This window comes from Nycticebus coucang, chromosome 8 (assembly GCF_027406575.1).
Source record: "Nycticebus coucang isolate mNycCou1 chromosome 8, mNycCou1.pri, whole genome shotgun sequence".
NCBI lineage: Eukaryota > Metazoa > Chordata > Mammalia > Primates > Lorisidae > Nycticebus > Nycticebus coucang.
Window position 1 is genome coordinate 22,666,726 of NC_069787.1, and position 24,612 is coordinate 22,691,337.

The following is a 24,612-nucleotide window of genomic DNA, read 5'->3' on the forward strand; positions in this document are numbered from 1 at the left end:
TGACATCATCTGAATAACCAGCCTCCTAATTTCAGTACCTTAGTAAGCCTTTCAACAGCAGCATTCTCAGGAACATTTGTTTCTTTGCAGAAAATTTTCTTTTTAATTTGCACAGTTTAGATTTATTTCCATTTTCATGAAGTTTCTATTTCTACGTGAAAAACTAAGCAAGAAGTAAATCTGGGGCGGCACCTGTGGCTCAGTCGGTAAGGCGCCGGCCCCATATACCGAGGGTGGCGGGTTCAAACCCGGCCCCGGCCAAACTGCAACCAAAAAATAGCCGGGCGTTGTGGCGGGCGCCTGTAGTCCCAGCTACTCGGGAGGCTGAGGCAAGAGAATCGCTTAAGCCCAGGAGTTGGAGGTTGCTGTGAGCTGTGTGAGGCCACGGCACTCTACCGAGGGCCATAAAGTGAGACTCTGTCTCTAAAAAAAAAAAAAAAGAAAAGAAATAAATCTGACTATGCACACATACAAACAGCACATATATGTCTCTGTATGTATATATGTACACACACATACTATGTCTGTGTAAAGTATGTGTCAGCATATTAAAAGAAATTGTGTCTAGAAAGTAACCCTGTATCTGTCTAGGTGAATTTGAAATGAAAAAGCAGATGAGTCCACAGATTTGGCTGATTCTAAAAAGGGACCTTAACCTATAAAAGGTTATGAGTCACTGCTTGGGGATTTTTCTTTTTTTTTTGCAGATGTTAGTCTAGTTGGAAAGAGCTGGCATATTCTAAATAACTATCATAGAAGGTGGTGAAAGTGTTGGAGGTCAAAGAAGAGAAGATAAAGTGCCGTAGGTGTCCACAGGAGCGTGAGATGACTCCCAGCTAGCAGTCGCCTTATTTGCTGAGTGTGCTGTTATAAACACAGAAGTATTGGTGTGGAAGGGAGTATCAAATGGGGCGCATTGTTCTTCCCTTTTCTTTGCTGCTGGGCACTTAGGAGCTATAGGAAGGATAAGTGAAGTTGTAAAGAATCTTGAGCTTGGAACACAGAGTTCATGTAACTTTCATTCCCTACTGGGCCATTTCCAACAAGGAGGCAGGGTCAGTATGATGAACTGCATTTCTGGAAGGTGTGCAGATGATGAATGAATGAATGATGATAAAATTAAAAAAAAAGTGAGTATATGACGTATTATTTCTGATCTGGCAGGATGTGCAGTCTGAAAAAGCCAATAAACTCATTTATGATATTTTGGTTGCATGGCATGATAGTAAGTTAACATAAGTTTTAGGAGATTCACAATACAGCACCCATAGGTATCAAACTTTTAACAATTGAATATTTTAGTATAATGAATGTCTCTAGCCTGCTCAAGGTTTTTAGGTGAAACTTAGAAATAGTGTATATTCCTAAATAGAATTTATTTCTGAAATATTGAAGTTGGAGTTGACATTTTGTGGATGTGAGAGGTGGTTGTATGTTAAACAATCCTTCTAGATGAAATTACTGTTTACTCTTTGAGAAAGAGTTTAACTTCAATGGAAATGAATCCAAAGCATTATCACATCTAAACTTTCCCCCATAAAGGAACTTAACTCTGAGCATTTGCCAAGATGATATTCAAGGTTGTCTATATACGTTTAAAATAATAAATACATTATCAATATTTCATGATCTGCAATCTTAGTAGCAATTTTGTAAAGTATATGACAGAAGCCACAAATGGTCTCTTCCTTCTTTTAGAGCAATCAGGAACAACTATTTAGAGAATTTTTGGTTTTGAGTCCAAGGTCTGGCGTTTTTTAGCTCAGCTGACAATAAGAATAGATGGGTACAGTTATCAATATGTACTAAATTTGGGGGCTATTTAAAGACCGCCACTAGAAAGGTGTTGTGAATATATTAAGCTTTGGCTCTTAAATGCCAGTGTTTATTAGCAGGGAAAATTCTAAAGGGTATCTGTTTTTTTTTTTTCCGTTGGCTTAGAACATTCCTGTGAATAGTGATATTCTTATTGTAGCAGATGACATTTTGATTTGTATTTGTCTGGCTTTGGTTGTTTCCTCTGCATTTATTTTAGCTTTGCGATTTCAGAAGTGGGATGAGCTTTCACGTGTCCTTTCTGTGACAAACTTGGCAAGGCTATGAAGTCAGAAAGTGATTGTATTAATTACCCTCATTATTTTTTTTTTATTATTGTTGGGGATTCATTGAGGGTACAGTAAGCCAGGTTACACTGATTGCAATTGTTACACCCTCTTGCAATCATGTCTTGCCCCCATAAAGTGTGACACACACCAAGGCCCCACCCCCCTCTCTCTGTCCCTCTTTTCTGCTTTATAAAGTCAATGCCCTACTTTAACATTGATTAAAAATAAGCAATGTAATTTTAAAAAATAATCTTTCCGAATGAGATTTCTTTTTACCTTCGAACTTTGTACAATTTGTGCATGGGCGTGCATATACATGACTATTAGAATATAGGAGGATTAACATAATTCTTCCCTTAAATCAGATAGTTTACCTACTATTGTCTTATTTCTGATTTCTATGAGTTTGTGGGTGGGAGTAAAGTTGGTGTGTTGCAAAATGTTTTCTTTTCATCCTGTCAAGCCAGATACAGGTTATCCTATGTTTGATTTGAATGTTTATTTTAAGTCAGCTCCCTGGTTAAACTTGCAGTGACCTTTCAAAGGGCTTTATATCCTGGGCTTAACAGAAAGGCATACAAGGTTTGACAATGAAGTTAGTGAACTCATCCCAGAAGAAAGTACCATATTGCTGAATATCACTGTGGTCACCTTAGAGGCACCCCCTGGGAAGCTGTGCCTCAGGACCTCGCCACCCTTCAAGGCAATTTTGGAGCTCCTTTTCTGGAATGGTCATCAGAGCTGTTGTTATACAAGTATAACTTATATATCTGCAGCCTCATTTCATACCTCACTCAGCTTTGCCATATGCATTTTATCACTTTACTCTTTCTTCCGTTCTTCCAACCTGTGAGCGAGAATACACCAGGAGCACTTCAGCACAGGCCCTCCCATGTTCTACTCCCCGTGCCCAGTGGGAATTACGAAAGTGTTTAACAGCAGTAGAATGTGGGTACTGACCATCAGAAGTGGCACAAGCCAGAAACCCCTTGCTGAGCTACGCAGTCACCCTTTAGTTGTGGATCTGTGGAAGGGTGTGGGAATCTTGCGGGGTATGGGAATGAGGTGATAGTTGAGGGGGAGCGTCTAGACAGTGCTGCACACACGCCTATTTACCAGCTCGTCAATCCACGTGAAGTCCTTGTCTATGTCTGTAAAACTTCCTTCTTCGTACCACATCATAGAAACACATCTGATTATGACATCTCTTCTTTTCTTCCTTTTTACTCTTCTTCCTTAGAGGAGCTTTCCCTGCCCTTCCCAAGGAAGACTGTTCCCATTTAGAGTTTCATAGAAACTTCTGCCTCTCCACTGTACCAGGCACAGTGGACAATTACAAATACTTTGTAACCATTTGACCAAGATGTCACTCCCACTAGTTGATCTCCAGCAGGAGGGTAGAGGTTACCAATCTCCTGGCAACCCTACCTCCACATCGACCTCCCTCTAGAATCGTGATCCTAGGATCTAAGAGGTGCCCAGGGAATATTTGTCGAATGAAAGTGTTTTCAAAAAGATTATAAAGCTTCTTTGAGCACATTTATACTTTTAAAATGTATAAACCAATAATGTATAACCAATATACATGTTATCTTGGGAATGTATTGTTGGGAAGTTAGTTTTCTAAGGCTGTTACTTCTCTGTGCCTTCTTAGATACTTTCCTGAACTAATTTTCAAATGGTGTCCAGGTTTCATGCTTTGGTTCCAACAGAACTGTTTTTCACTTACCTCATGGCCAGTGCAAAGATTTAATCTCTTGAGTTGAATTATTCATTGTCCTTAAAGCTTAGCAAGAGACATTGCATGAAAGCCTACTAGGAACAAGGAAGGGTATTTAGAACTTAGGAACAACCAGTGATGGATAAACTGGTTCTACCTTCAAAGATTCATCAATCAATATGGTGTTTACTCTTTATCTTATTTATACGAGTTTATAACATTTTATTTTTCTACTTCAGTATTAAAACACAGACCGTATATTTTGTTCTCCATATGACAGAGAACAAAGCTACACGGATCTATTTGAATGATTTTGTGATGATGATTTTGAATGATTTGAATGATGGTGATGATAATGGAGATGTCACTACAGGGTCCTTTGTTAGAGTTGCCATCTTTTTGCTAAAATTCCCAAAGACCTATTCCTTTTAAGTCTGTTATTTTGTTAGTACCAGATTCTTTCCAGGTTAGATTTAGTGTATATACTGGAGAGCTATAACTTTCTCAAGAGGGGAAGTAGCAGTTCAATCAACAAGCCCCGTAAGCCTTTCCAGTGGCCAAGTCTTACCCGTTGTTCACAGATTGTAATATATGTAATGCCCCCGTTTCTCATGACTCTTAGACGTAAGATGTTCCCATGCCTTTCTGAATAGTTGACATGGTGTTTTAGTTGAAATTCTACTGTGTGTGTGTGTGTTACTCTTCTCATTATTTCTGGACTACAGTTTCCTCATAATTTGAGGAGATTATGCCTGTTTGTTATTATTTAAATCTAACCTGGAAAGATTTCAGTTGTCACTTAAGCTAGTAATTAAAAATAATTACAGACACAGTCCCTGATTGAGCAGGAGAGGGCAGGCTAGATCTCTGTGACCTTTTGGTCCAGTTAGGGAAAATCAACCATTGGAAAGCTTGAGCAATATAATGATTGATTGAAGTAGAATGTATGTCCCTCCCTCATATGTTGATTCAATGATTTTGGCAGTCAGTCACCTGGGACCTAATGCTGTTAAAATAGCTGAACGCAGGTGTAATCCCACCAATCACCCTCCCTCTGCCCATCCTCCCCCCTCCCTCCCCTCCCTTTTCCCCTTTCCCCTATTCTTAGGTTATAACTGGGTTATAGCTTTCATGTGAAAGCCATAAATTAGTTTCAGAGTAGGGCTGAGTACATTGGATACTTTTTCTTCCATTCTTGAGATACTTTACTAAGAAGAATATGTTTCAGCTCCATCCATGTAAACATGAAAGAGGTAAAGTCTCCATCTTTGTTTAAGGCTGCATAATATTCCATGGTGTGGTACATCTTACAAGAGTACGTGTGAAAAACTTAGTAAATGTAGAATATAAATGTCTTAACACAATAACTAAGAAAATGCCAGGAAGGTTATGTTAACCAGTGTGATGAAAATGTGTCAAACGGTCTATAAAACCAGTGTATGGTGCCCCATGATCACATTAATGTACATAATGTGATCATGTACATAATGTACACATTAATGTACATAGCTATGATTTAATAATAATAAAAAAATAAAAATAGCTGAATGAAGTCTCAGTTTCCTATGTGCAGCTTACTGGGTGTGGCCCATTTATGTCCTCTGGGCTATATCTGTTCAGTGTATACACCATTTTCAACGGCCAGTATATACATTTCTTTACCTTTTTTTTTTTTTATTTTTAAATTTTGCCGCTAGAGCTACTTGCTGTCCCAGAAGGAGGCAGGGAAGTGCTGGGTAATTAATAGACCCCTATAGTGACTAATGGGAGTTGATACATAAATACCCCAGCTTCCTTAGCCCATGGGGAAGGATAACTTTGGGAAACTCAAGGAGAACTTTTGGATGCCTCTGAGGCTGTTTTTCCAGGAGCTGGACTTCCAGCGTGTCCCTTGTAGGAATAAACTGTATGACGCACAATGGCAGGAGGCTTTTATATCTCAGGCCTTCCTTTCCCTGTCTCACTTCCCGATCGCCCAACAGTGTCCTTCACTTCCCAAGTAAACTACTTGCACTTGAATTTATTTGCAGTGATTTCATCAAGGAGAACCCAAGCAGAAAACACACATACTCTGCAGTGATGTGCCTCTGTACTAAAGGCACGTTAGGATCCCATGGTGGTGGAAGTTGTTCCCCTGCCGTTCTTGGAACAGTAACGCTCCATTGTATTTCCGTGTACTCTCCGTTCCCTTAGACACAGTCAGAGTTGGGATGAAGTCCTGCCATTCTAGCTGCAATTCCTCCTCTTCCCACCCAAGAACATATGTTAAATTGCAAACACACGAAAACAACATTACTGTAGGAAAGACTGATTTAACATATGTGGTATTATGGTATTATTCTAAGTACATAATTTGCAAGTTATCATATTTTTACTCTTTGAATTCTTATCTGGGACACAGTTAATAACGGATCGGATACACCACATGTCAGGAACCCATCTGTGAGAGCCACCGTTTGAAGGAGGCTGAGACAACTGAAACAGCCTCGTCAGTAGCAGCTTCTCAGTCGGGGAGTTGTACATGTTCCTTGCTAAAGTAGCAGACTTTAAAGTGGTGCATTCCCCTGCGTGGAGCCAGCTGAGTTTTAGCGGTGCAGAGAAGACCGTCTCATTTTGGGTGTGTGTCCCCAGCCAACTTGATCATTAACCATGCAGTTTAACTAGTTTCAAATGGCCACGGAAGAGGACACATAATTATTTGCTCTCAGGCAGCACATTCAAGTTTATGAAAATTCAAGAAAGCAAAAGAGAAAATGGTTTTATTTGCAAGGTTCTCACCCTGAACATTTCCCATCATTAGCATTTTTAACTCTGTTTTATGCAGCAGATGTAATTGGGAGCTTTCTATAGTTGTCTGGAAAAAATAGGCCTAAGATGGAAATATTGATAATGCTGTTTATGATTTGCATGCCTTATGAGGGACTCGGAAACTGTGAAAAATGGTGCTTCAAGATATCTGCTTATTTGACTCTTTTAGTTTTGCCAAATGTTATCATTAGAGAAAATGAAAAAAGTTAGAATTTTTGGTTAATGTTTCATTTGTGGCAATCATTATCCAGCAAAAGTTTTAACATTTAATATATTGAAATTTAATATTTTAGTATTGATGAACATTCCTAATTTTATAAAGCCACTTCCATTTGCCTATCAGTTACATATTTTTTAATTATCTACATTTCAAGCATCCTCTATTTTGTATCAAAAAAAGATTTGTTTCATCTGAGGATTTTGAGTATCCCTGAGTGATATAGCTTTTAAGGAATGAAGAAAATCTCTCTTTTTTAAAGCAGCTGGTTTTAAAAAAAATCTAACTTCTTTGTACATATATTTTACAGATTAAAGGATTTACCTGAAGACAAAGCATTCTATTCATCAGAGACTGGACAAGAGTTACTCTTGCTTTTGGCAATTAAAGATGATGTTGCCATGGAAACAGTTGATCCTGCTTTCATTCATTGGCTGCTTAGGAGGTAACAATACCCTGTATTTTCTAAGTTGAGGTTAGAACCATACTGGATTCAGATGCTTAACTAATTTTTAAATGTAGAAATAAAAAGGCACAAGTAGCAAAGAGAAACAAATCTTCCCCCCCGCCCAGAAAGAAAATTTAAATTCTTTTCCTAATATTTGGATTCTTAGTCCCTCCTTTTTTTTTTTTTTTTTTTGGTTGGGGCTGGGTTTGAACCCGCCACCTCTGGTATATGGGGCCAGTGCCCTCAGGCACTGCCCGCGTCCCCCCTAATTTTTGTAGGCTATTTTATTTCCATAGAAAATATAATGACATCTAATATTACATATATGCTGTAGTATTATGCTTAATATTACGAATAAAACAATCACAATTTGAACATGTCACTTTGTGACTTTTTTCCCCCCAAAAATGATCTAAAAGTGATAGGGTACAATCTGTAAGGGAGAACATACATTTAAAAGGTGCCAGAATTTTCATATCTAAATTTCAAAACAATACTATTTTCCTTCAGAAAATAATTTATTTAAGAAACAAAAATGAAATAGATAATTTTCTTTTTTAAATTTTGCAAAATTTTTGGAGACAGAGTCTCACTATGTTGTCCCCGTTAGAGTGCCATAGTGTCACAGCTCAGAGCAACCTTAAACTCTTGGGTGTAAGTGATTCTCTTGCCTCAGCCTCCCAAGTAGCTGGGACTATAGGCATCTACCACAAACAATGCCTGGCTATTTTTTTGTTGTAGTTGTCATTCTTGGTTAGCAGACCCGGGCTGGGTTTGAACCCGCCAGTTTGGTGTATGTGGCAGGTGCCCTAACCACTGAGCACGGGTGCCGAGCCCAAAATTTGAAATTTAGAACAAAGAAAGAAAAAGGAAAAACGATCATCTTTGTATCATACAAAAGAAACTATTGTAAACCATTTGATGTATTTGGTTTTATTCATTTTGTTTTGTTTTTTAGAGGGGTAAGAAAAGGATGTTTTCTGAAAAAAAAAAAAAAGGTAGTATATGTACAACTGGTTTGTTACTAGTTTTCTTCTTTTTATTATAAAAATTCTCAAGCATCCGAAAGGTTGAAAGAGACAGTGCCTGTGGCTCAAAGGAGTAGGGCGCCAGCCCCATATGCCGGAGGTGGCAGGTTCAAACACAGCCCCGGCCAAAAACTGTGAAAGGTTGAAAGAATAATATGGGTAGCTGCATAGGCACCATTTAGATTTAACTATTGTACTAGTTTACTCTATTTGGACTACCTGTATGCATGTGTGATTACATTTTCCCATTTGTTTATTTATTTTTAGATAACCCTTCTGAAACTAAGTAATTGTCACCTAACTCCTAAAAACTTCAGCACCTATCTGCTGAGAAGAAGACCAATTTTCTGCCTAAACACGGTTTCTTTTTGATACCTAAGGAAATTAACAGAAACATAGCTTATCACTTTTCTAAGAGAAGGATGTCAGTGTGAAATGAGGCCAGATGAAATTATCATGTTATTGAAAGACATAACGATATTGAAGTAGACATCTGTGCTCTTATGTCAAACTTCATTCTTCAAATATTTAATATGACAATTATGGCAAAAATCCATAATCAATAATAGGTTATCTATTATAATATTTTAACTTTTGAAATGAAGATTTTTATAGTTTTTAGAGGCTTTTACTGAGATTCTCCAATTTTATTTCTAAAATAGGCTATTTGCTGCTCATCTGGCACTGAAAACGAAAGGAGTTGTTACTTCTACTTTTTCAAATGGGCTTTGGAGAAAGACCAGCACAGATATCAGAACTAAATTTTTTTTTCTTATTCTTCCCTCCATTTACAAAGTTTCAAATTTGGCTTTTATTTTATTAGAAGGAACAAAAATGTCAGGCAATATGCCCCAGCAATATTACTGTTCATGATAATAACTTTTGTAGAAGCAATCTTGAAATTTCCCAATTAGTTGAAAAGAGGTCTAATTCCTGACCACCTCTGTATGTTGACCACTTTGTTATAGTCCCTTGTGTGGTCAATGTAAAGAGGTTCTACTGTAATTATCAAGCATCTATCATGTTTCAGGCATTGTCTACAGTGAACAAAATGTAAATAAATCTTGTCCCTGTGTGTTTACATTTCATCACATTGGGGCAGACAGTGACTGAGTTAGAAGGTGACAGTGCTGGGGTGGGGGGGAGACGGGGTTGATGTTTTAAATATGGTCACCAGGTATCTCATCTTGATACCTTAGGTATCAAGAAGGTGACATTTTAGCAAAGACTTACAGGTTAATGAGTTGGCCTTGTGGGTATCTAGAGAGCTCCAGGCATAGTTAACAATCCATGTTCCAGAAACAGCAAGATGGCCAGCATGGTTGACCAGGATAAGTTATGACAGAGGAGTAGATTAGAGCCGAGAGGATGTGGAGGTGGGCATAGCAGAACACGAAAGGCTTTGTAAATTACTGAAAACATATCGAACCTTTACTCTGAATTTCCTGAAAGAGTCGTAGTGTGGTTTGAACAGAGAGGTGATATGCCTGACTTATTTATTAAAGGCTCTTACTGGATGATATTGATACCAGATTTTTCTTCCTCTCCATGCCAAGGTCTTGGTCTCAGTAATCAATGAACTCATGGACCACCATGCTGAGCAGAAGTGATGGAGTGATAGTTTACTGAGGATAGACAGGAAGTAGAGGATAGATAGAAAGCTTCCAATGCAAAGGAAGGGGTGATCAACTGGTTGCCCCTGCTGGGCTGTTGGAACTTTTATGCCTTGACTGCCCGCCCAAACCTTGCTGGTAAACACTGATTGGTTCTTCAAATTTAGCTGGCTTTCATTGATTAGTTTCTTAAAACCTTAACTGACTGGCTTCTGTTGACTGGCCCTCTGCACTGGTGGTTTTTTCATCCAATCCCCTGGTGGTTGTGGGTGAGCCTTCTCTCTGGTGTGTCTGGCCCCACAACAGCTAGGGACCAGTATCTGCATAGGTTACACACTCAGTGGTGGTTATGAAACTGCCTCCCGGGGATTTCCCAGGCTTGCTGACTATGCCCGACCTCCTTTCCAGTTCCTCCTCCCTTCTGCCCCAGGCTCTGTTTTCCTTGTCCCTGCTTAAAGCCTTCTGATTCTGATGATTATGTTGCAGACTGACAGTAGAAGGGCAGATAAGCAGCGGAGGCCTGTTACACATCCGTGAAATAATCAGGCAAGGGGTAGGGGTGGCTGACTCCAGGGTCGTAGGTTGATGGTGAAATTATGAATACTTTGAAGGTCAAACCATGAGGATTTTTCTCATGGAATAAGTGTGGGATGTGAGAGAAAGGGATGACGTCAAGGCTGTGTGTTACTTTTTAGGGCGAGTTACCTCTTCACGTTTAAAGGTGTGCCTACTGGATTAAATGAAGACCCAGCACCATACAATAGTGAAGAGTTTTTCAAACTGAAGGTCACCATCTAACAGTGGGTAAAAAAATCAATTTAGCAGATCATAGCCAGGTTGAGCTACCATCATGCCCAGGCTGGAGTACACTGGCATGATTGTAGCTCTTCTAATTTATAAAAACACAATGATGTAGATGACATTACTTTCTATTTTGGTAACAAAGAGTTCTCTATGGGTTCAGGAAACATTCACAGTCGGTGTGATTGTCTCAAGCTTTCTATGTCTCTGAAACCAAAGTATAGTTCTCTAATCACTAGTATTTATGATTTGAGTAGTTTCTTTCCTGGAATAAAATCAGGGGTATAGGCCATGAGCTAAGGATCATTCCTCAGGGATCCAAGGAGGTGCTTGTCTTGCTGCCTGGTTATCTACTAACTAATTATTTAACCAAGATAGATGCTCTGCTGCCCAATATAGGAGCCACTGGCCACATGTGGTTATTGAGCATTTGAAATTTGTCTAGTCTAAATTATGATATACTGTGATTTTAATATGCTTACAGGATTTCAAAGACTGTTACAAAATAATTTAAAAAAATTTAAAAATCTCAATAATTTTATATTCATACAATATTGAAATGTTAATACATAGTGCCTTAAAGATTCCCGGACATGTATAGATAGGGAAGATAGGAAATTATAGCTAAATGCATCTATTTATTAAATACTCGTTACAGAATTTTACAAAATATTTATAAAATATTGCCGTGTGTTGATATGTAAATATAAAAATAGTAAAAAGGAATATAGCATAAAATACTGAGTTAATGTTTCCTATTTATGGCACCCTTTGTATTTTAGATGTATTTGGCTAAGTAAAAATATCATTAAAATTAATTTTACTGCTTTCTTTTAACCCTCTTTATGGTAGCTACTAAACAATTTAAAATATAGGACTTGCCTTATATTTCTATTGCATATAATTGATCTAGACATTTATGAAATTGAAGGCTGATCATTTTGCAAATCTTTTCTAACATCTCTTACTTGCCCAAAGGGAAACCAAATTAATTAAGATAATGGAGAGTTTTTGATTTTAAATGAAAAGTTGTAAATACTTCCTGAGTATTACCTATAAGTGCTGAATACTTTGGAAGATGAGTCTGTGTTTTCTGTGTCTGTGCTTGATGAATGTAGACCACTAATGGGTATTAAAATTCTAAACTTCCCTTAGTATATTCTATTTTGTTTGTGTTTTTAATCTTTTGGTAGGATGAGCTAAGTGAATACAGCTCTTTTGGAAAGTGAAATTCCCTTAGATGATTAAAATCATTGTTGATATCTAGTTAAAAACATCATTATGAAAAATAGGATATTTCTGTTAAAGTTCTAAAGTATTCTTATTTCATCAAGTTCTTCTCTTGAAATTGTAGTGAATAATCTGTACATTGGAGTCTGCTAATATTTTGGTAGTCCCTGGGAATTACTTATCCAAGTTAGTAGTTGCTAATCCCAGAAGTGATTAATCTTAGCAAGAGAGGATGAAATGTCCTTAGACTTGTAGTAATGTCTTCAACATATACTCTATTTTGTAATCAAAAGCATCCAATAGGATTGAGAAAATTTGACCTCATGCAAAGCTCCGAAAATGGACTAAGTCCATTTGCCCCAGTGATAGGTCTTCTAAGCCAATCATCTCAGAACTTGGTGAAGTAAGACTACTTTAGGACTTTTTAGCCATAAAGTTTGATTGGGTCAAGGACTTTCTGTTCACACTTTCTGGGAGTGTCTCTGGTGGATCTGAATGAGGACTCACAAAGCCTAAGTTGCAGCAGATGGCCAACCTGTAGTTACCAGGAAAGCCTGCTGTGAAAAGAGCTCATTCTGGAGGCATGGATCAGAGAATCAGAATGTATTTGTCTCCTTGATAACATGGAACTGACATAGCCCCACTCCTGCCTTAGACAGGATAAATAGCAACAGATGCCCTCCCTGACTTGGCATAGTCCTGCTTCTGCAGAGCTGTACTGGGCCCTGAACTTTACATTTCCCTCTTTCAGGAGTTAGGAAGGCAGTGGAAGCTGTGTCTGCTCATATGTATCCCCAAACCTATATCATAACCGAAACTGGACATAGTGATTTATGAGATGATTTAGATTACTTTAATCAAATCATTTTTTAAAAATTGTAGATACTTTAATTGAGGATAAAGTGCATTATCACCAAACGTGAACTTTGGCTTCCTTTTATAGAATAGATGTCGTCATGGACAACATGTGCAAACAGAATTCACATAGGGGTTGCATTTGAAAACCATAAAACTGGTGTTTTCATGCAGTAGTCGCAGGGTGTGCAAATACACACCAACCCTGCCGATAACACATCTTCAGATGTCCTCAGTCATAGCTTTCATCCTGTTCTATTTTGTGTTAACGTGGATAACTTTCCATGCTAGTCTTCACTTAATAGTAAAGAAGGCTTTGAAATCAAAATAAACTTCTTGAAGTTCTTTTTAAGTGATTGAGGAATATTTTTCAATTGGTTTCATAACACCACTCTTGCAATCACTGAGAAAATGATGAAGGATTCTTTGGGACTGCAGTTAATCTCAAAGCACATTTGGAACTATCTGAGTTTGTGGAGTTAGATGTGGCACTTCAACTGAGCTGTTGCCACAAACTGAAATGACTGTCATTTCTTCTGCAGCATTTGTGTGTAGTGTAATATGATTTGATAGCATCAATACTGGTGGAATGGAGATGTCACTGACCTCTGCTTATAAATCTTGGCATCCTCCATGTTTTTACAGATAAACTTATTTCAAATCATCCCCTCTGTTGCAGCAGCCTAAATCTTGAATTGCTTTTCATTTATCCCATTTAAATCTTGACAGTTTATCTGCGTATGCATGTGAGAATCAGTAAAAGATGCAAGCATTCTTGGCACATTTTGTTCTTATAACCTTGATCATTGATAACTCCACCTATTGGATTGTTGTAAACTTGATGATGACTAAAAAGGGGTTTGGGAAACTTAAAGAAAAAGATACATTGAAAGTGCCGTTGGCCTTCAACAAACATATAAGGTTAAATACAAGCCACAGTTTTTTTTAACCCTTAAAATAGTCTTCAAAGCATCTGTGGACTAGTTAACTAATAAAGTGCTCATTCAAATCAGTTTAAGTGACTGCTGCCTCAATGTTATGCTGACTTAAAATACTCATCACACAAAGTGCTTTTAAATGGCCCTGAATTGGAAGTCTGTTGAAACTAAAGGGTAGGAAGCCAGTCTGTGTTTGGGGCTAGTATCCCAGCAGAGCAAGATGGGGAGGCCTTTGCCTAGTGAGAGCAACTGATGAGACTGTTTTAAGATGAGGGAGGGGAGGTAAATGAAAGGAGGCAGAACAGAACTCCGTTTGTGGGGGGCAGTCAAAGAGATCTTGAGCAGAGATGTGCAAGGATCTGCAAGGCAGCACGATAAAGTGGATGTTAGGAAAGTGTTTCAGGAAAAAAGAGAGGTGGAAGAAGAATAGGCCTGAGGAAAAGCTGCTGAGGCTTGTGAACAGGAAGCCCTGAATTATTGGAGGACGGCTCTTCAAGGAACAAAAAAATAATCGGTAACAAAAAAAAGAAATAAATTGATGATCATAGTATTTTGATAAAACGGAATTATGCTTACTTACACACATGTATATATACACTTGACCCTTGCCAAGTTGGGGGTCTGGGGAGCTGAAACACTACCTCTGTCAAGAATGTGATCTTAAGTTTTGATTCCCTCCAGACTTAACTACTAACTAGTTAACTGAAAGTCTTTCAAATAACGTGAACAGTTGATTAACACGCATTTGTATGTTATATGTGTTACAGGCTGGAGTCTTACAATCAAGGAAGCCAGAAAAAAGAAAATGTTTTTAAGAAAATAATAAGGGCCAGGCATGGGGGCTCACGTCTGTAATCCCAGCACTCCGGAAGTCTAAAGAGGGTGGATTGCTTGAGCTCAGGAGTTCAAAATCAGCTTAGTCAAGAGATCCCTTTTCTACTAAAAATAGAAAAATTAGCCAGGAGCTGTGGCAGGTGCCTGTGGTCATAGCTACCCAGGAGGCTGAGGCAAGAGGATCACTTGAGCACAAGAGATTGAGGTTGCTGTGAACTGTTAGGACGCCACAGCACTTTACCCAGGGTGATAGAGTGAGACTCTATTCCTCAAAAAGAAAAAGAAAGAAAGAAAGAAAAATAAGGAACAGGAGCTCAATTTACTGTTCATTACATGGAAGTGGATCAGTATAAAGGTCTTCATTATCAACAGCTTCCTGTGCAGTTGGCTGAGGAGGGTGAAGAGCAGTGTTTGATTTTCTTGTCTCAGGGGTGGCAGAAGAAAATCCATGTATATGTGTGAACTGGTACAGTTCAGGGCCATGTTGTTCAAGGGTCACCTGTATTTATATACAAGCCTGTGTGCATTCCAGGCCTGTCATGTTAAAAATGACACAGTGGCATTTCGAGTATTTCAGGTACTTGCTCAAAGTCACACAACTGGTTATTAGCCCAGTAGGGACTTTTTCTAGATTGCCTGAATATCCGTCTGGGGGCCTTCAACTACGCTAAGTCTTTTATGAGTCTGGTGTGTTGTAGATCCCTTTACAGAAAAAAATCTGAGCACTTCCTCCTTGCTGCTGGGTAAAGGGTAGTGTTAATACTTATTAGCGTTTGGGAAGCCTGTGTATATTTGCAGGAAGACCTAGGTATGCTCTGGGAGCAGTTGAGGGTCTATTAAAAATATTCCTGAATAATTGCTCTCAAGGTAAAGAGCTTTAAGTGAATAGATAAACCCAATAGTTTCCTAGGGAGGTTCACTGCTGAAAGGAAAGTGAGTCTTTGCAGGTGGAGCTGCTCCTAAGTTTAAAAGTTAGGATCAACTGGCTCCGAATGTCCTTGGAGTGCTAAGTGACTTAGCAGATGAGAATTCCATTCATAGTACGATGGTGTTGATAATTGATAACTTCTAGCCCAGGCTGTTGTGTTTCTCTTCCTTGTTTTTCCCTCTTGATGAGTGTACATTGCTTTCCTGAAATGAATAGTGAACACATACTAATGGTTTATTGCTTTAAGTAATTCCTGCTGATTTAACTCACCCACTGCTGTGTGTTTGGGAGTTTGAGTCCTTAACTAGGATTTGTATTTTCTTTTTCTTTCATACTTTATTTGTGCCATATTGCTAATCATGGTATGAATTTGAGAGAAAATGTTCACCAGTGTAGAAATAAGGCATTTCCTCACAATTACCAGTTACTACTTAGTGTCTTTTTTTTTTTTTAAGACAGTGCCTCACTCTGTTGCCCCAGGGTAGAGTGCCATGGCCTTATAGTTCATAGCAACCTCTAACTCTTAGGCTCAAGCCATCTTCTTGCCTTAGCCTCCCAGGTAGGTTGGACTACAGGCACCTGCCACCATGACCAGCTAATTTTGCTATTTTAGTTGAGACAGGGGTCTTGCTCATGCTTGTCTCAAACTCCTGAGCTCAAGCAGTCTACCTGCCTCGCCCTCCCTCCAGAACACCATCCCTGGTCCACTGATTAGTTTCTTGAAGCTTGCATACAAACTGACCGCCATTGCTTCACCATCTTCAGTGGTAGACACTGTGCAAGGTGTTTACAGATGCGTCTATATAATTTTCACCTCACCTAGGCTGTGGAGGTATTCATTGAGGGTCCCTGCTCTGTTTCATAGGAGCCCTTCCGTTGACCCTTTGTCTTCAAACTCCCATGAAACCCAATTCCATCCCCACTTCCATAAGTTCAAAGCTTGAACATAAGAAAATCCCCTTTCATAGGGAGCATTTCTGCATTCTGCTTGTATTACTTTCAAAGCCAAAGTGTAATTCAAAAACAGTTGGTACTTAAATTTGAGAAGTGACAGAGCTCCTTGCTCTTGTTTTTGTAGTGAGCCCTGAATTGCGCTGTGTCTCCTCTTTCCCTGTGGAGGAGATGTACAGTACAGATGTATTTTCTTTGCATTTCTCTGCACTTTGTTTCCTTTGAATACCAACTGACACTTAAGTCTGAGACATTGCATAGTGACAGAACTCAGTGATTACATACAAAACACTGGATGCTATTTAGAGATATTTTAAATTTAAAGATATATTATGAGAACTATATGCAGTAGAGAACAATCAAGTTATGCACATATCATCTTTACATAAATAAGTATCTGGGTGTATCATTGGAAGAAACCATGGCAGAAGATAGAGTCATTTTATTTTTTGTGGTACTTTCATCATTTAAAGCAGTGTCCCTTTATTGAACAACTGTTGAAATATTTATTTGTCAACTGTGGTAAGGAGGCATGTAGCCCATATATTTCATAAGGCTGCTAATTTTACATGGATTGCCACTGTTTTACGTAAGACAGATAATAATGCTCATGTTAATTTCTTTGAAGAGTGTACAGTGAAGATGAAAATAACTTCTAGAGGTAGACACATTTTTAGAACTCATTTTTCTCTCAGTCATTAAATACATAAGTAAAAATTATTCAGTGTCCTTTTTATTGATTGGTCTGTCAAAGTGCTGTCACAATGATTAGAGCTCGTTTTGACTACCATTGCATTGCAAATTTAGTCGTGCAATTTCATGTCATTGTGATACTACTATTCTCATGCAGTTCCACACTAACTGGTTAAGATTGAAATATTGGTGATTATGAAATCTTTCCTCAACATTGTTAGCGTGAAGAAACATTTAGCAAGTCTAAAACAATATGCTTTTTGGTTATGCTACATTTTTGATATTTGTTGCTTTAAAAGAATAAAACAAACAAACTTGATGTTGACAAAAGTCCAGCACAAAGTCCATACCCCTTGTTGGCTATTCAACTTATCGATGTGCTTTCTCTTTCAACTTCTGCCTGGCAGCTAAGGAATTAAGCTCTTATCTTGGCCTTTGATATATTTCTTTCTCTTTATAGCACGTGGATTTACTTTGCTTATTTATGGGACCATGGGTGACAAAAGTAATATTTTACCTGTCACTAAACAGAAGGCAGTTTGTTTCTTTTAACTAAAAGGATGGTTTCCCTCTACCCGCCTCCCCCCTCCCTCTGCTCCTTTCCCCCTTCCCCCTATTCTTAGGTTGTAACTGGGTTATAGTTTTCATGTGAAAACCCTAAATTAGTTTCATAATAGGGCTGAGTACATTGGGTACTTTTTATTCCATTCTTGAGATACTTTACTAAGAAGAATATGTTCCAGCTCCATCCATGTAAACATGAAAGAGGTAAAGTCTCCATCTTTCTTTAAGGCTGCATAATATTCCATGGTGTACATATACCACAATTTATGAATCCATTCGTGGATCGATGGGCACTTGGGCTTTTTCCATGACTTAGCAATTATGAATTGGGCTGCAATAAACATTCTGGTACAAATATCTTTGTTATGATGTGATTTTTGGTCTTCTGGGTATATGCCCAGTAGAGGGATTACAGGATTGAATGGCAGATCTATTGGGGGATTACACCAGCGGTGCATCTTACAAGGGTATATGTGAAACTTGGTAAATGTGGAATGTAAGTGTCTTGGCACAGTAACTGAGAGAATGCCAGGAAGGCTATGTTAACTAGTGTGATGAAAGTGTGTCAGACGGTCTGTGAAGCTAGTATATGATGCCCCATGACCATATCAATGTACACAGCTATGATTTAAAAAAAACAAAAAAAACAAATGTAGGAGATAATAATAGAGAGATTAGGTATGAGAAACATGAACAATCTCTATATTCTATTCTAAGTTTTCTGTAAACCTACAACTATTCTAAAAAATAAAATTCATTAAAAAAAGAAAAAGAAATGGAGGGGAAACCTATAGATTAAAAGAGACATAAGAGACAGCAACGATATTGGAATGTGTGAAAATTATTTGGATTTTGATTCAAGCTAAATATCTTAAAACACACTTTTGTAAATAAAATATAATAAAACTACTTATTACATTAAAAAAAAAATAAAAGGATGGTTTCCAAAAAAATCCCAAACCGTGTAGTGAGGCTAATCTGGACCTCCACTAGTGGAAGGTGACCTTGTGAGACCATTTCATGGAGGAAGCTGCTCATTCCTTGGACTTGTTGCTCAGTCGTAGAGTACCCAGCATTTGTTTGTGGAAGGTAGTCAAAGAGAACTTAAGTTTTGGAAGCAGAGATCTTAGATGATTCGGTTCCAAATGAATTTTTCATTATTAAGTGTTTTTCTTCTTCTTTTTATTTCATTTTGATATGAAGGTCCAAATGTTTAGGTTACATTTCATTTCTAAGATAAAGTTCAAGTTGTAGTTGAGCCCTTCACCCCAGGGAACGTGCGGAACACCCTCACATTGTTCACATTAGGTAAGATCCCCCCAATCACCCTTCCTCTTTCCCTTTCTTCTCTCCCTCTTCTCCCCTCCCAGGTGTTTAAATGCTTTGCTTAATTTTTCGACATATAGAAAAGCAGAACTTTTCATTGTGTTCCCATGAGTGTGAGGAGGTGTGTGTGTATGTGTACACACTTGCAAGCAATATTTAAGTTCAGACATATGCACAGATGTATATAGTAATATGAGGCAGAGTATAATTATGTAGATAATTAGGAAGCATTGACTATTGAACACTGTACTGTGTGGGTGTTTGAACATCTATCTTTTAGTTAAAGCATAATGTTTGCTGCAGCGTATACAAGGCCACAAGTGACTGTGTATGTGTGTGTGTGTGTGTGCGTGCTTGATTATACAGCCAGCAAATGAAAATACTCAGTGCTGTGGCCATTATCCCTATTATGGGAGAAGAAAAAGTAAACATTTAGCTAACAACAATATAAAAGAATCAAATGCATTTTTTTCTGCCTCATGGGTTTTTTCAAAGCTTTTTCCTGTTAATTTTGTTGAGTTTCCCATTTATACATTTTCAGCGAGTAATTATTTGAAGACAGAGTGGAGAGTAAATACTCATTAGAGAATTGTCTCTCAATGAGAACTGAGGCAGTAGGTATTATAAAGATAAGCTTTTAAATTTTTCTTTAGTTTTATGAGGTTATCATCCTCCACAGATTAATAGGGACCTTTTGTTTCACACATAATACTTGTAGCTATTTGCTTGAACCAGATAACTAAACGAAGGTACCAGGATTCACAACTACCATGAAGATAAGGACAATTGGGTCCTATTTCTCATGCCATGTAGATATAGGGCTGTAATGACTAAAGTCATTTATTAGACTACCTTCTCATAAATTATTCCTTAGTCACACATAATTAAAAGTTTGATGGAAGCCTAAGCAAAAAATAATGTAATATTACTATCAAATGTCATCTATTGCAGTGCTACTGCACTGGAAAAAAAAAATTACTGCTTATCCTTGCATCAAAAACCCATATGAACCCTGTAACAAAAATGTTACAGATATCATTCCCGTATAACAGTATAGAGTTCAGTGGCTCAGAGAGCTTAAGTGTCTTGCCTAAAGCTAAATGGAACATTAGGAGAAAAAAATCACGTCTACCTTGACCTAAAGTCACTGTTCCTTCTAATAGACACGCTCCTTTCTAAAGCTAGGGTCAGCAGAATTTTTCAAGAAGTGCTAGCAAATGTTTTCAGCTGTGTAGGCCATACAGTCTCTATCATAACTACTTGACTTTGCCCACATAATGCAAAAGCAGCCATAGATAACATGTAAGTAAATGAGTATAGCTGAGTTCTAAGTAAATAAATGAGTATAGCTGAGTTCTAATAAAAATTTATTTATGGACCTTAAAATTCAAATTTCGTATAATTTTCATGTGTCATGAAATGTTGTTTTGGTTCATGATCATTCCAAAATAGGTGGGTGCTGGATTTGGCCTGTAGGCTGTAGTTTTCTAACCCTTGTCCTAAAGTATAAATACATGTTTATGCAAGATAGATTTTATTAGCCACTCGTCATGGTGTTGATGAGTGATTCATTCCAGTTGCACCCTATTTTGCAGTGTTCTATTGAGGGAACCTAAGAAACATAAACAGAATACAAAAGTTGAGCTTCCACTGGGCTGTTTCATTACACATATCTCTAAGAAAGTTTACCCTGGTTAAAATAGTTTCGAGAGGGGTTCCCGTTTGCGCAGGTCTCTCCATTTTCCTGAAATAGAGCTCTTTGCAAAATATCCCCAATTCTCTGAGAAAGAACTTAGTCAACCATTAATTTAGTTACCAAATGCCCAGAACGCAGTTCTCTTCTTACTTTAGGCTTAATTTTCTAAAGTTAGGATAAAACATTAGGATTCTCCTCAGTCACTTGCTGGCTGTCTGGACATGCTCCACATCTCTGTCCCTTCAACTCATAGTTTGAGTTTGGGATTTGCTTTTCGGGTACAGTCTGAGCTAGATGTTGAGGAACAGGGTGGCAACTTGTATCCAAATTACTAAAATACAGCTATGCCTTGCAAGAGGTATAATTTAATGTACTAACTTGAGTTTCTGATGAAGTGAGATTATTTTTTGGCTTGACTATCGAAACAGACTCTGTACCTTGAAGGATAAAGGGGAAAAACATTCCTGGAAGAAGAATGGCTAAATCAATCCAAGATAACTTCTTTGGTAAACAAAGTTATTTTGCAGGTAATTAGAGGCGTTACTCCCTGTGGGGCTGCAGTGTGAAAACAGAGATTGTGTTCTATCTGTATGGCCCCCTGAGTTTAGGATTGCTAGAATTTGCAGGGTTTTTTTGTTTTTAAGAAGGTGAAATTTGACTTTATCCCTAAATCTCTAGATTTGTTAATGAAGCCATTTCACTTGAAAGAAGTAGTTTTTTGTGGTTTTTTTTTTTTTTTTTTTTGAGGGGAGAGTTTTCCTCTGAAGTTCTTTAACTAAGTAGTCTCTAAGATACATTTGGCCAAACAGCCACAAATATAGCTCTGCAAACCGAAATTTCCAGGCATTTATAATAGGTAATATACATATATTATAATTATAGTCTCTCCAATTTGCAAAACCCTAAGAAGAAAGTCTAGCTCTGGTCATATCTGAAAAGCAAACCCCAAACTCAAACTGTCGGATGAAGGGTCAGAGATGTAGCACATGTACAGATAGTTGACATAATGTTTTATCCTGATTTTGGAATATTTAGCCCAAAATAAGAATTTCACATTGGATATTTGTTAACTAAATTATTGGTTTACATAAATGATTTCACATGGATTTTGGGATATTTTGTGAAAAGTTCCATTCCATGAGAATGATAAAACTTGGAAAAATGCTGACCCACCTTTTTTTATTTTTATTTTTATTTTTTGCCTTAAACAACAGTCATTTATTTCTCACAGCTCTGGAGACTAGACGTTCACGATCAGCATGCCCGAAGGATCAGTTTCTGGTGAGGCCTCTTCTCCTGGCTTGCAGATGGCCACCTTCTGATCTTTCTTGAAAGTAACTTTAACCACACTAAACTTTTTTAGAGACCTGAATAATTAAACAGCCTAGCAGAAGCCCAGCTTTTGATTTAGTTCTGTTTTAACATCTGAGGTAGCTGTTACTTTTAGACCACTTGTTAAAATCCAGAAATGGGGCTTTACTTTACCACTCGGAAGTTGTACAAGGGATGACAATTAGAATTAATGTTGCTGTTAAAAGTGCTATTAATGTGTGTGTTCCAGTGAAGCTTCTCCTGTGTGGCACCTGTATTTATGCTACTGAGAAAGGAGCTGATGGAGTGTAGATGAACAAGAGTCTGAAATCCATTCAAACAGAAATGCTGTCTAATAATAGTAGGTGCCTCTTGTAAGGATGTAGTGGGGATTTTTGTTGCTGTTACATGTTCTTCTAGTAAAGCGGAGATGTTTGTTAGGAGTCACAGATGCAGTCATTGAATTAGCATATATTACAAGAACATTCTTTTTATATTATGAGTTATTTTATAGGTAGATGCATGCAATACAGTTGGTGATAGATTATCTGCTCAGGGTTGTCCTGGAAATTGCTGAAGTCTTTCTTCAATCAGCTGTAACATTTTGGAAAGTAAAACCATTTGCGGGTGGCGCCTGTGGCTCAGTCGTTAAGGGCGCCGGCCCCATATGCCGAGGGTGGCAGGTTCAAACCTGGCCCCGGCTGAACTGCAACCAAAAAATAGCCGGGTGTTGTGGCAGGCGCCTGTAGTCCCAGCTACTCGGGAGGCTGAGGCAAGAGAATCGCTGAAGCCCAGGAGTTGGAGGTTGCTGTGAGCTGTGTGAGGCCACGGCACTCTGCCGAGGGCCATAAAGTGAGAATCTGTCTCTACCAAAAAAAAAAAAAAAAAGAAAGTAAAACCATTTGCGATGAAGCACAAATAACACATGCACGCGCGCGCATACACATACACACACAGATTTCCAGCCAAATGGAAATGTACTATATTTTCTAATATATACGCTATGTTGGGTAGTCTTAGGGGGCAGAAATGTATGTTAAATATGGTCACTAGGTTCTGAAATTTTTAAGTCTAGGGATGAGGGAGATAAGAGTGAAAAAGAAATAAAAGTAACATGTTGGGAGAGATAAAGATATTAGGATGAGTAAAACACAAACTTTGTTGTATGAATTTAAAATGAGGAAAGATTATTACTAAAGGTGACACCAAGGAAGGATGAATGAAAGAATTGAGAGCAGGTTCTCTAAATCTCTTGCACAATTTCATGGCTTCTCATATTGTCAAATGGTTCTCCAGAATGATGCGAACCAACACATACAGTGTGTTTCTAGTTTAACTCATCCTCGCTGGCTCTGGGAGTTACTACTTATTTATAATCTGCACCAATATTAAGGAAAGCAATAAATACGTATGTATTAAAATGAACACGTTTTTACTTACTGTTCAATATTCATTTAGAATTAGATGATTTAGTAAATGTGAAGTGTCAAGTACAGGGCCTGGTATAATATACATTTTCCCCTTTATAGATTGACATTTGAGAATGTTCATGTATTGTTAACTGTATCTTTACACACACACACACACACATATATCTATATATATATTTATTTTAAAAATATAATTAAACGTGCCCTTATTTGCCAATATTATAATAAATGCACAGTATTTCTTCTCTCCTTCCTAACACTGCAAAAGAGGTAGCCATTCAGTGGATTTGGGGAAGGCTCTCTTGTCCTTCCTACATCTCGGGACCAGTAATATTCTCCATTTTGAATGTGACAGTGTTTTTTTTTTTTTTTTCCTTCATTGCCAAGGCTGATTTTGGCTCAAAGGGGTAGGGTGCCAGCGCCATATGCCAGATGTGGCGAGTTCAAACCCAGCCCCGGCCAAAAAAAAAAAAATAAAAAAAATAAAGAAAAAAGGAAATATTTTGCAGTTATAACCAATTCCTCCCTAAAATAATCTGGGGCACTAGCAGCAAAAAAGACAGGGATTATCAAATCTGGGATAAGGACTCAATGACGCATAATGTATTAAAATAGTTTATGACTAACATTTAAAAAAATAGAATAAGATTGAGTAGAATAGGATAGAAAATAATAGGAAAAAGTCACAGTCTAGTGACTGTTTCTAAAATAACTTATGATGATAATTAAATTTATTATTAGTTTTTGAGACAGCGTATCACTCTGTCTCTCTGGATAGAGTTCCATGGCATCACAACTCACAGCAACCTAACTCTTGGGCATAAGTGATCCCCTTGCCTCAGCCTCCTGAGTAGCTGGAAATAACAGGTGCCTGCCACAACATCCAGCTATTTTCTGTAGAGACGAGATTTTCCTCTTGCTCAGTCTGGCCTCGTATTTTTTTTACCCAATTAATGTGAAGGTGCAAATGATAAAAGTTATAATGTTTGCATTCGTTAGGTATAGTCCCTGTTTTAGTTATGTCCCACTCAAAGGAGGTGTGCCAGACATTGTGCCCATTAGGTGGGAGCACACCATTCTCCTCCTGCCTCTTCTCTACCCCTCCCCCCCAACTTG

At 38.0% G+C, this 24,612-nt stretch overlaps 1 protein-coding gene across 3 annotated transcripts in view; it reads left to right on the forward strand.

Annotated features, from left to right (window-relative positions):
- Nucleotides 1–24,612, forward strand: part of CNTN3 (contactin 3) — a 373,051-nt gene that overhangs the window by 88,365 nt on the left and 260,074 nt on the right. For all 3 annotated transcript variants that reach the window (XM_053599702.1, XM_053599704.1, XM_053599703.1), the window contains exon 2: nucleotides 7,161–7,295. In XM_053599702.1, coding sequence (XP_053455677.1) covers nucleotides 7,241–7,295 — 55 coding nt within the window. In that variant the 5' untranslated portion in view covers nucleotides 7,161–7,240. The remainder of the gene's footprint in view (nucleotides 1–7,160; nucleotides 7,296–24,612) is intronic.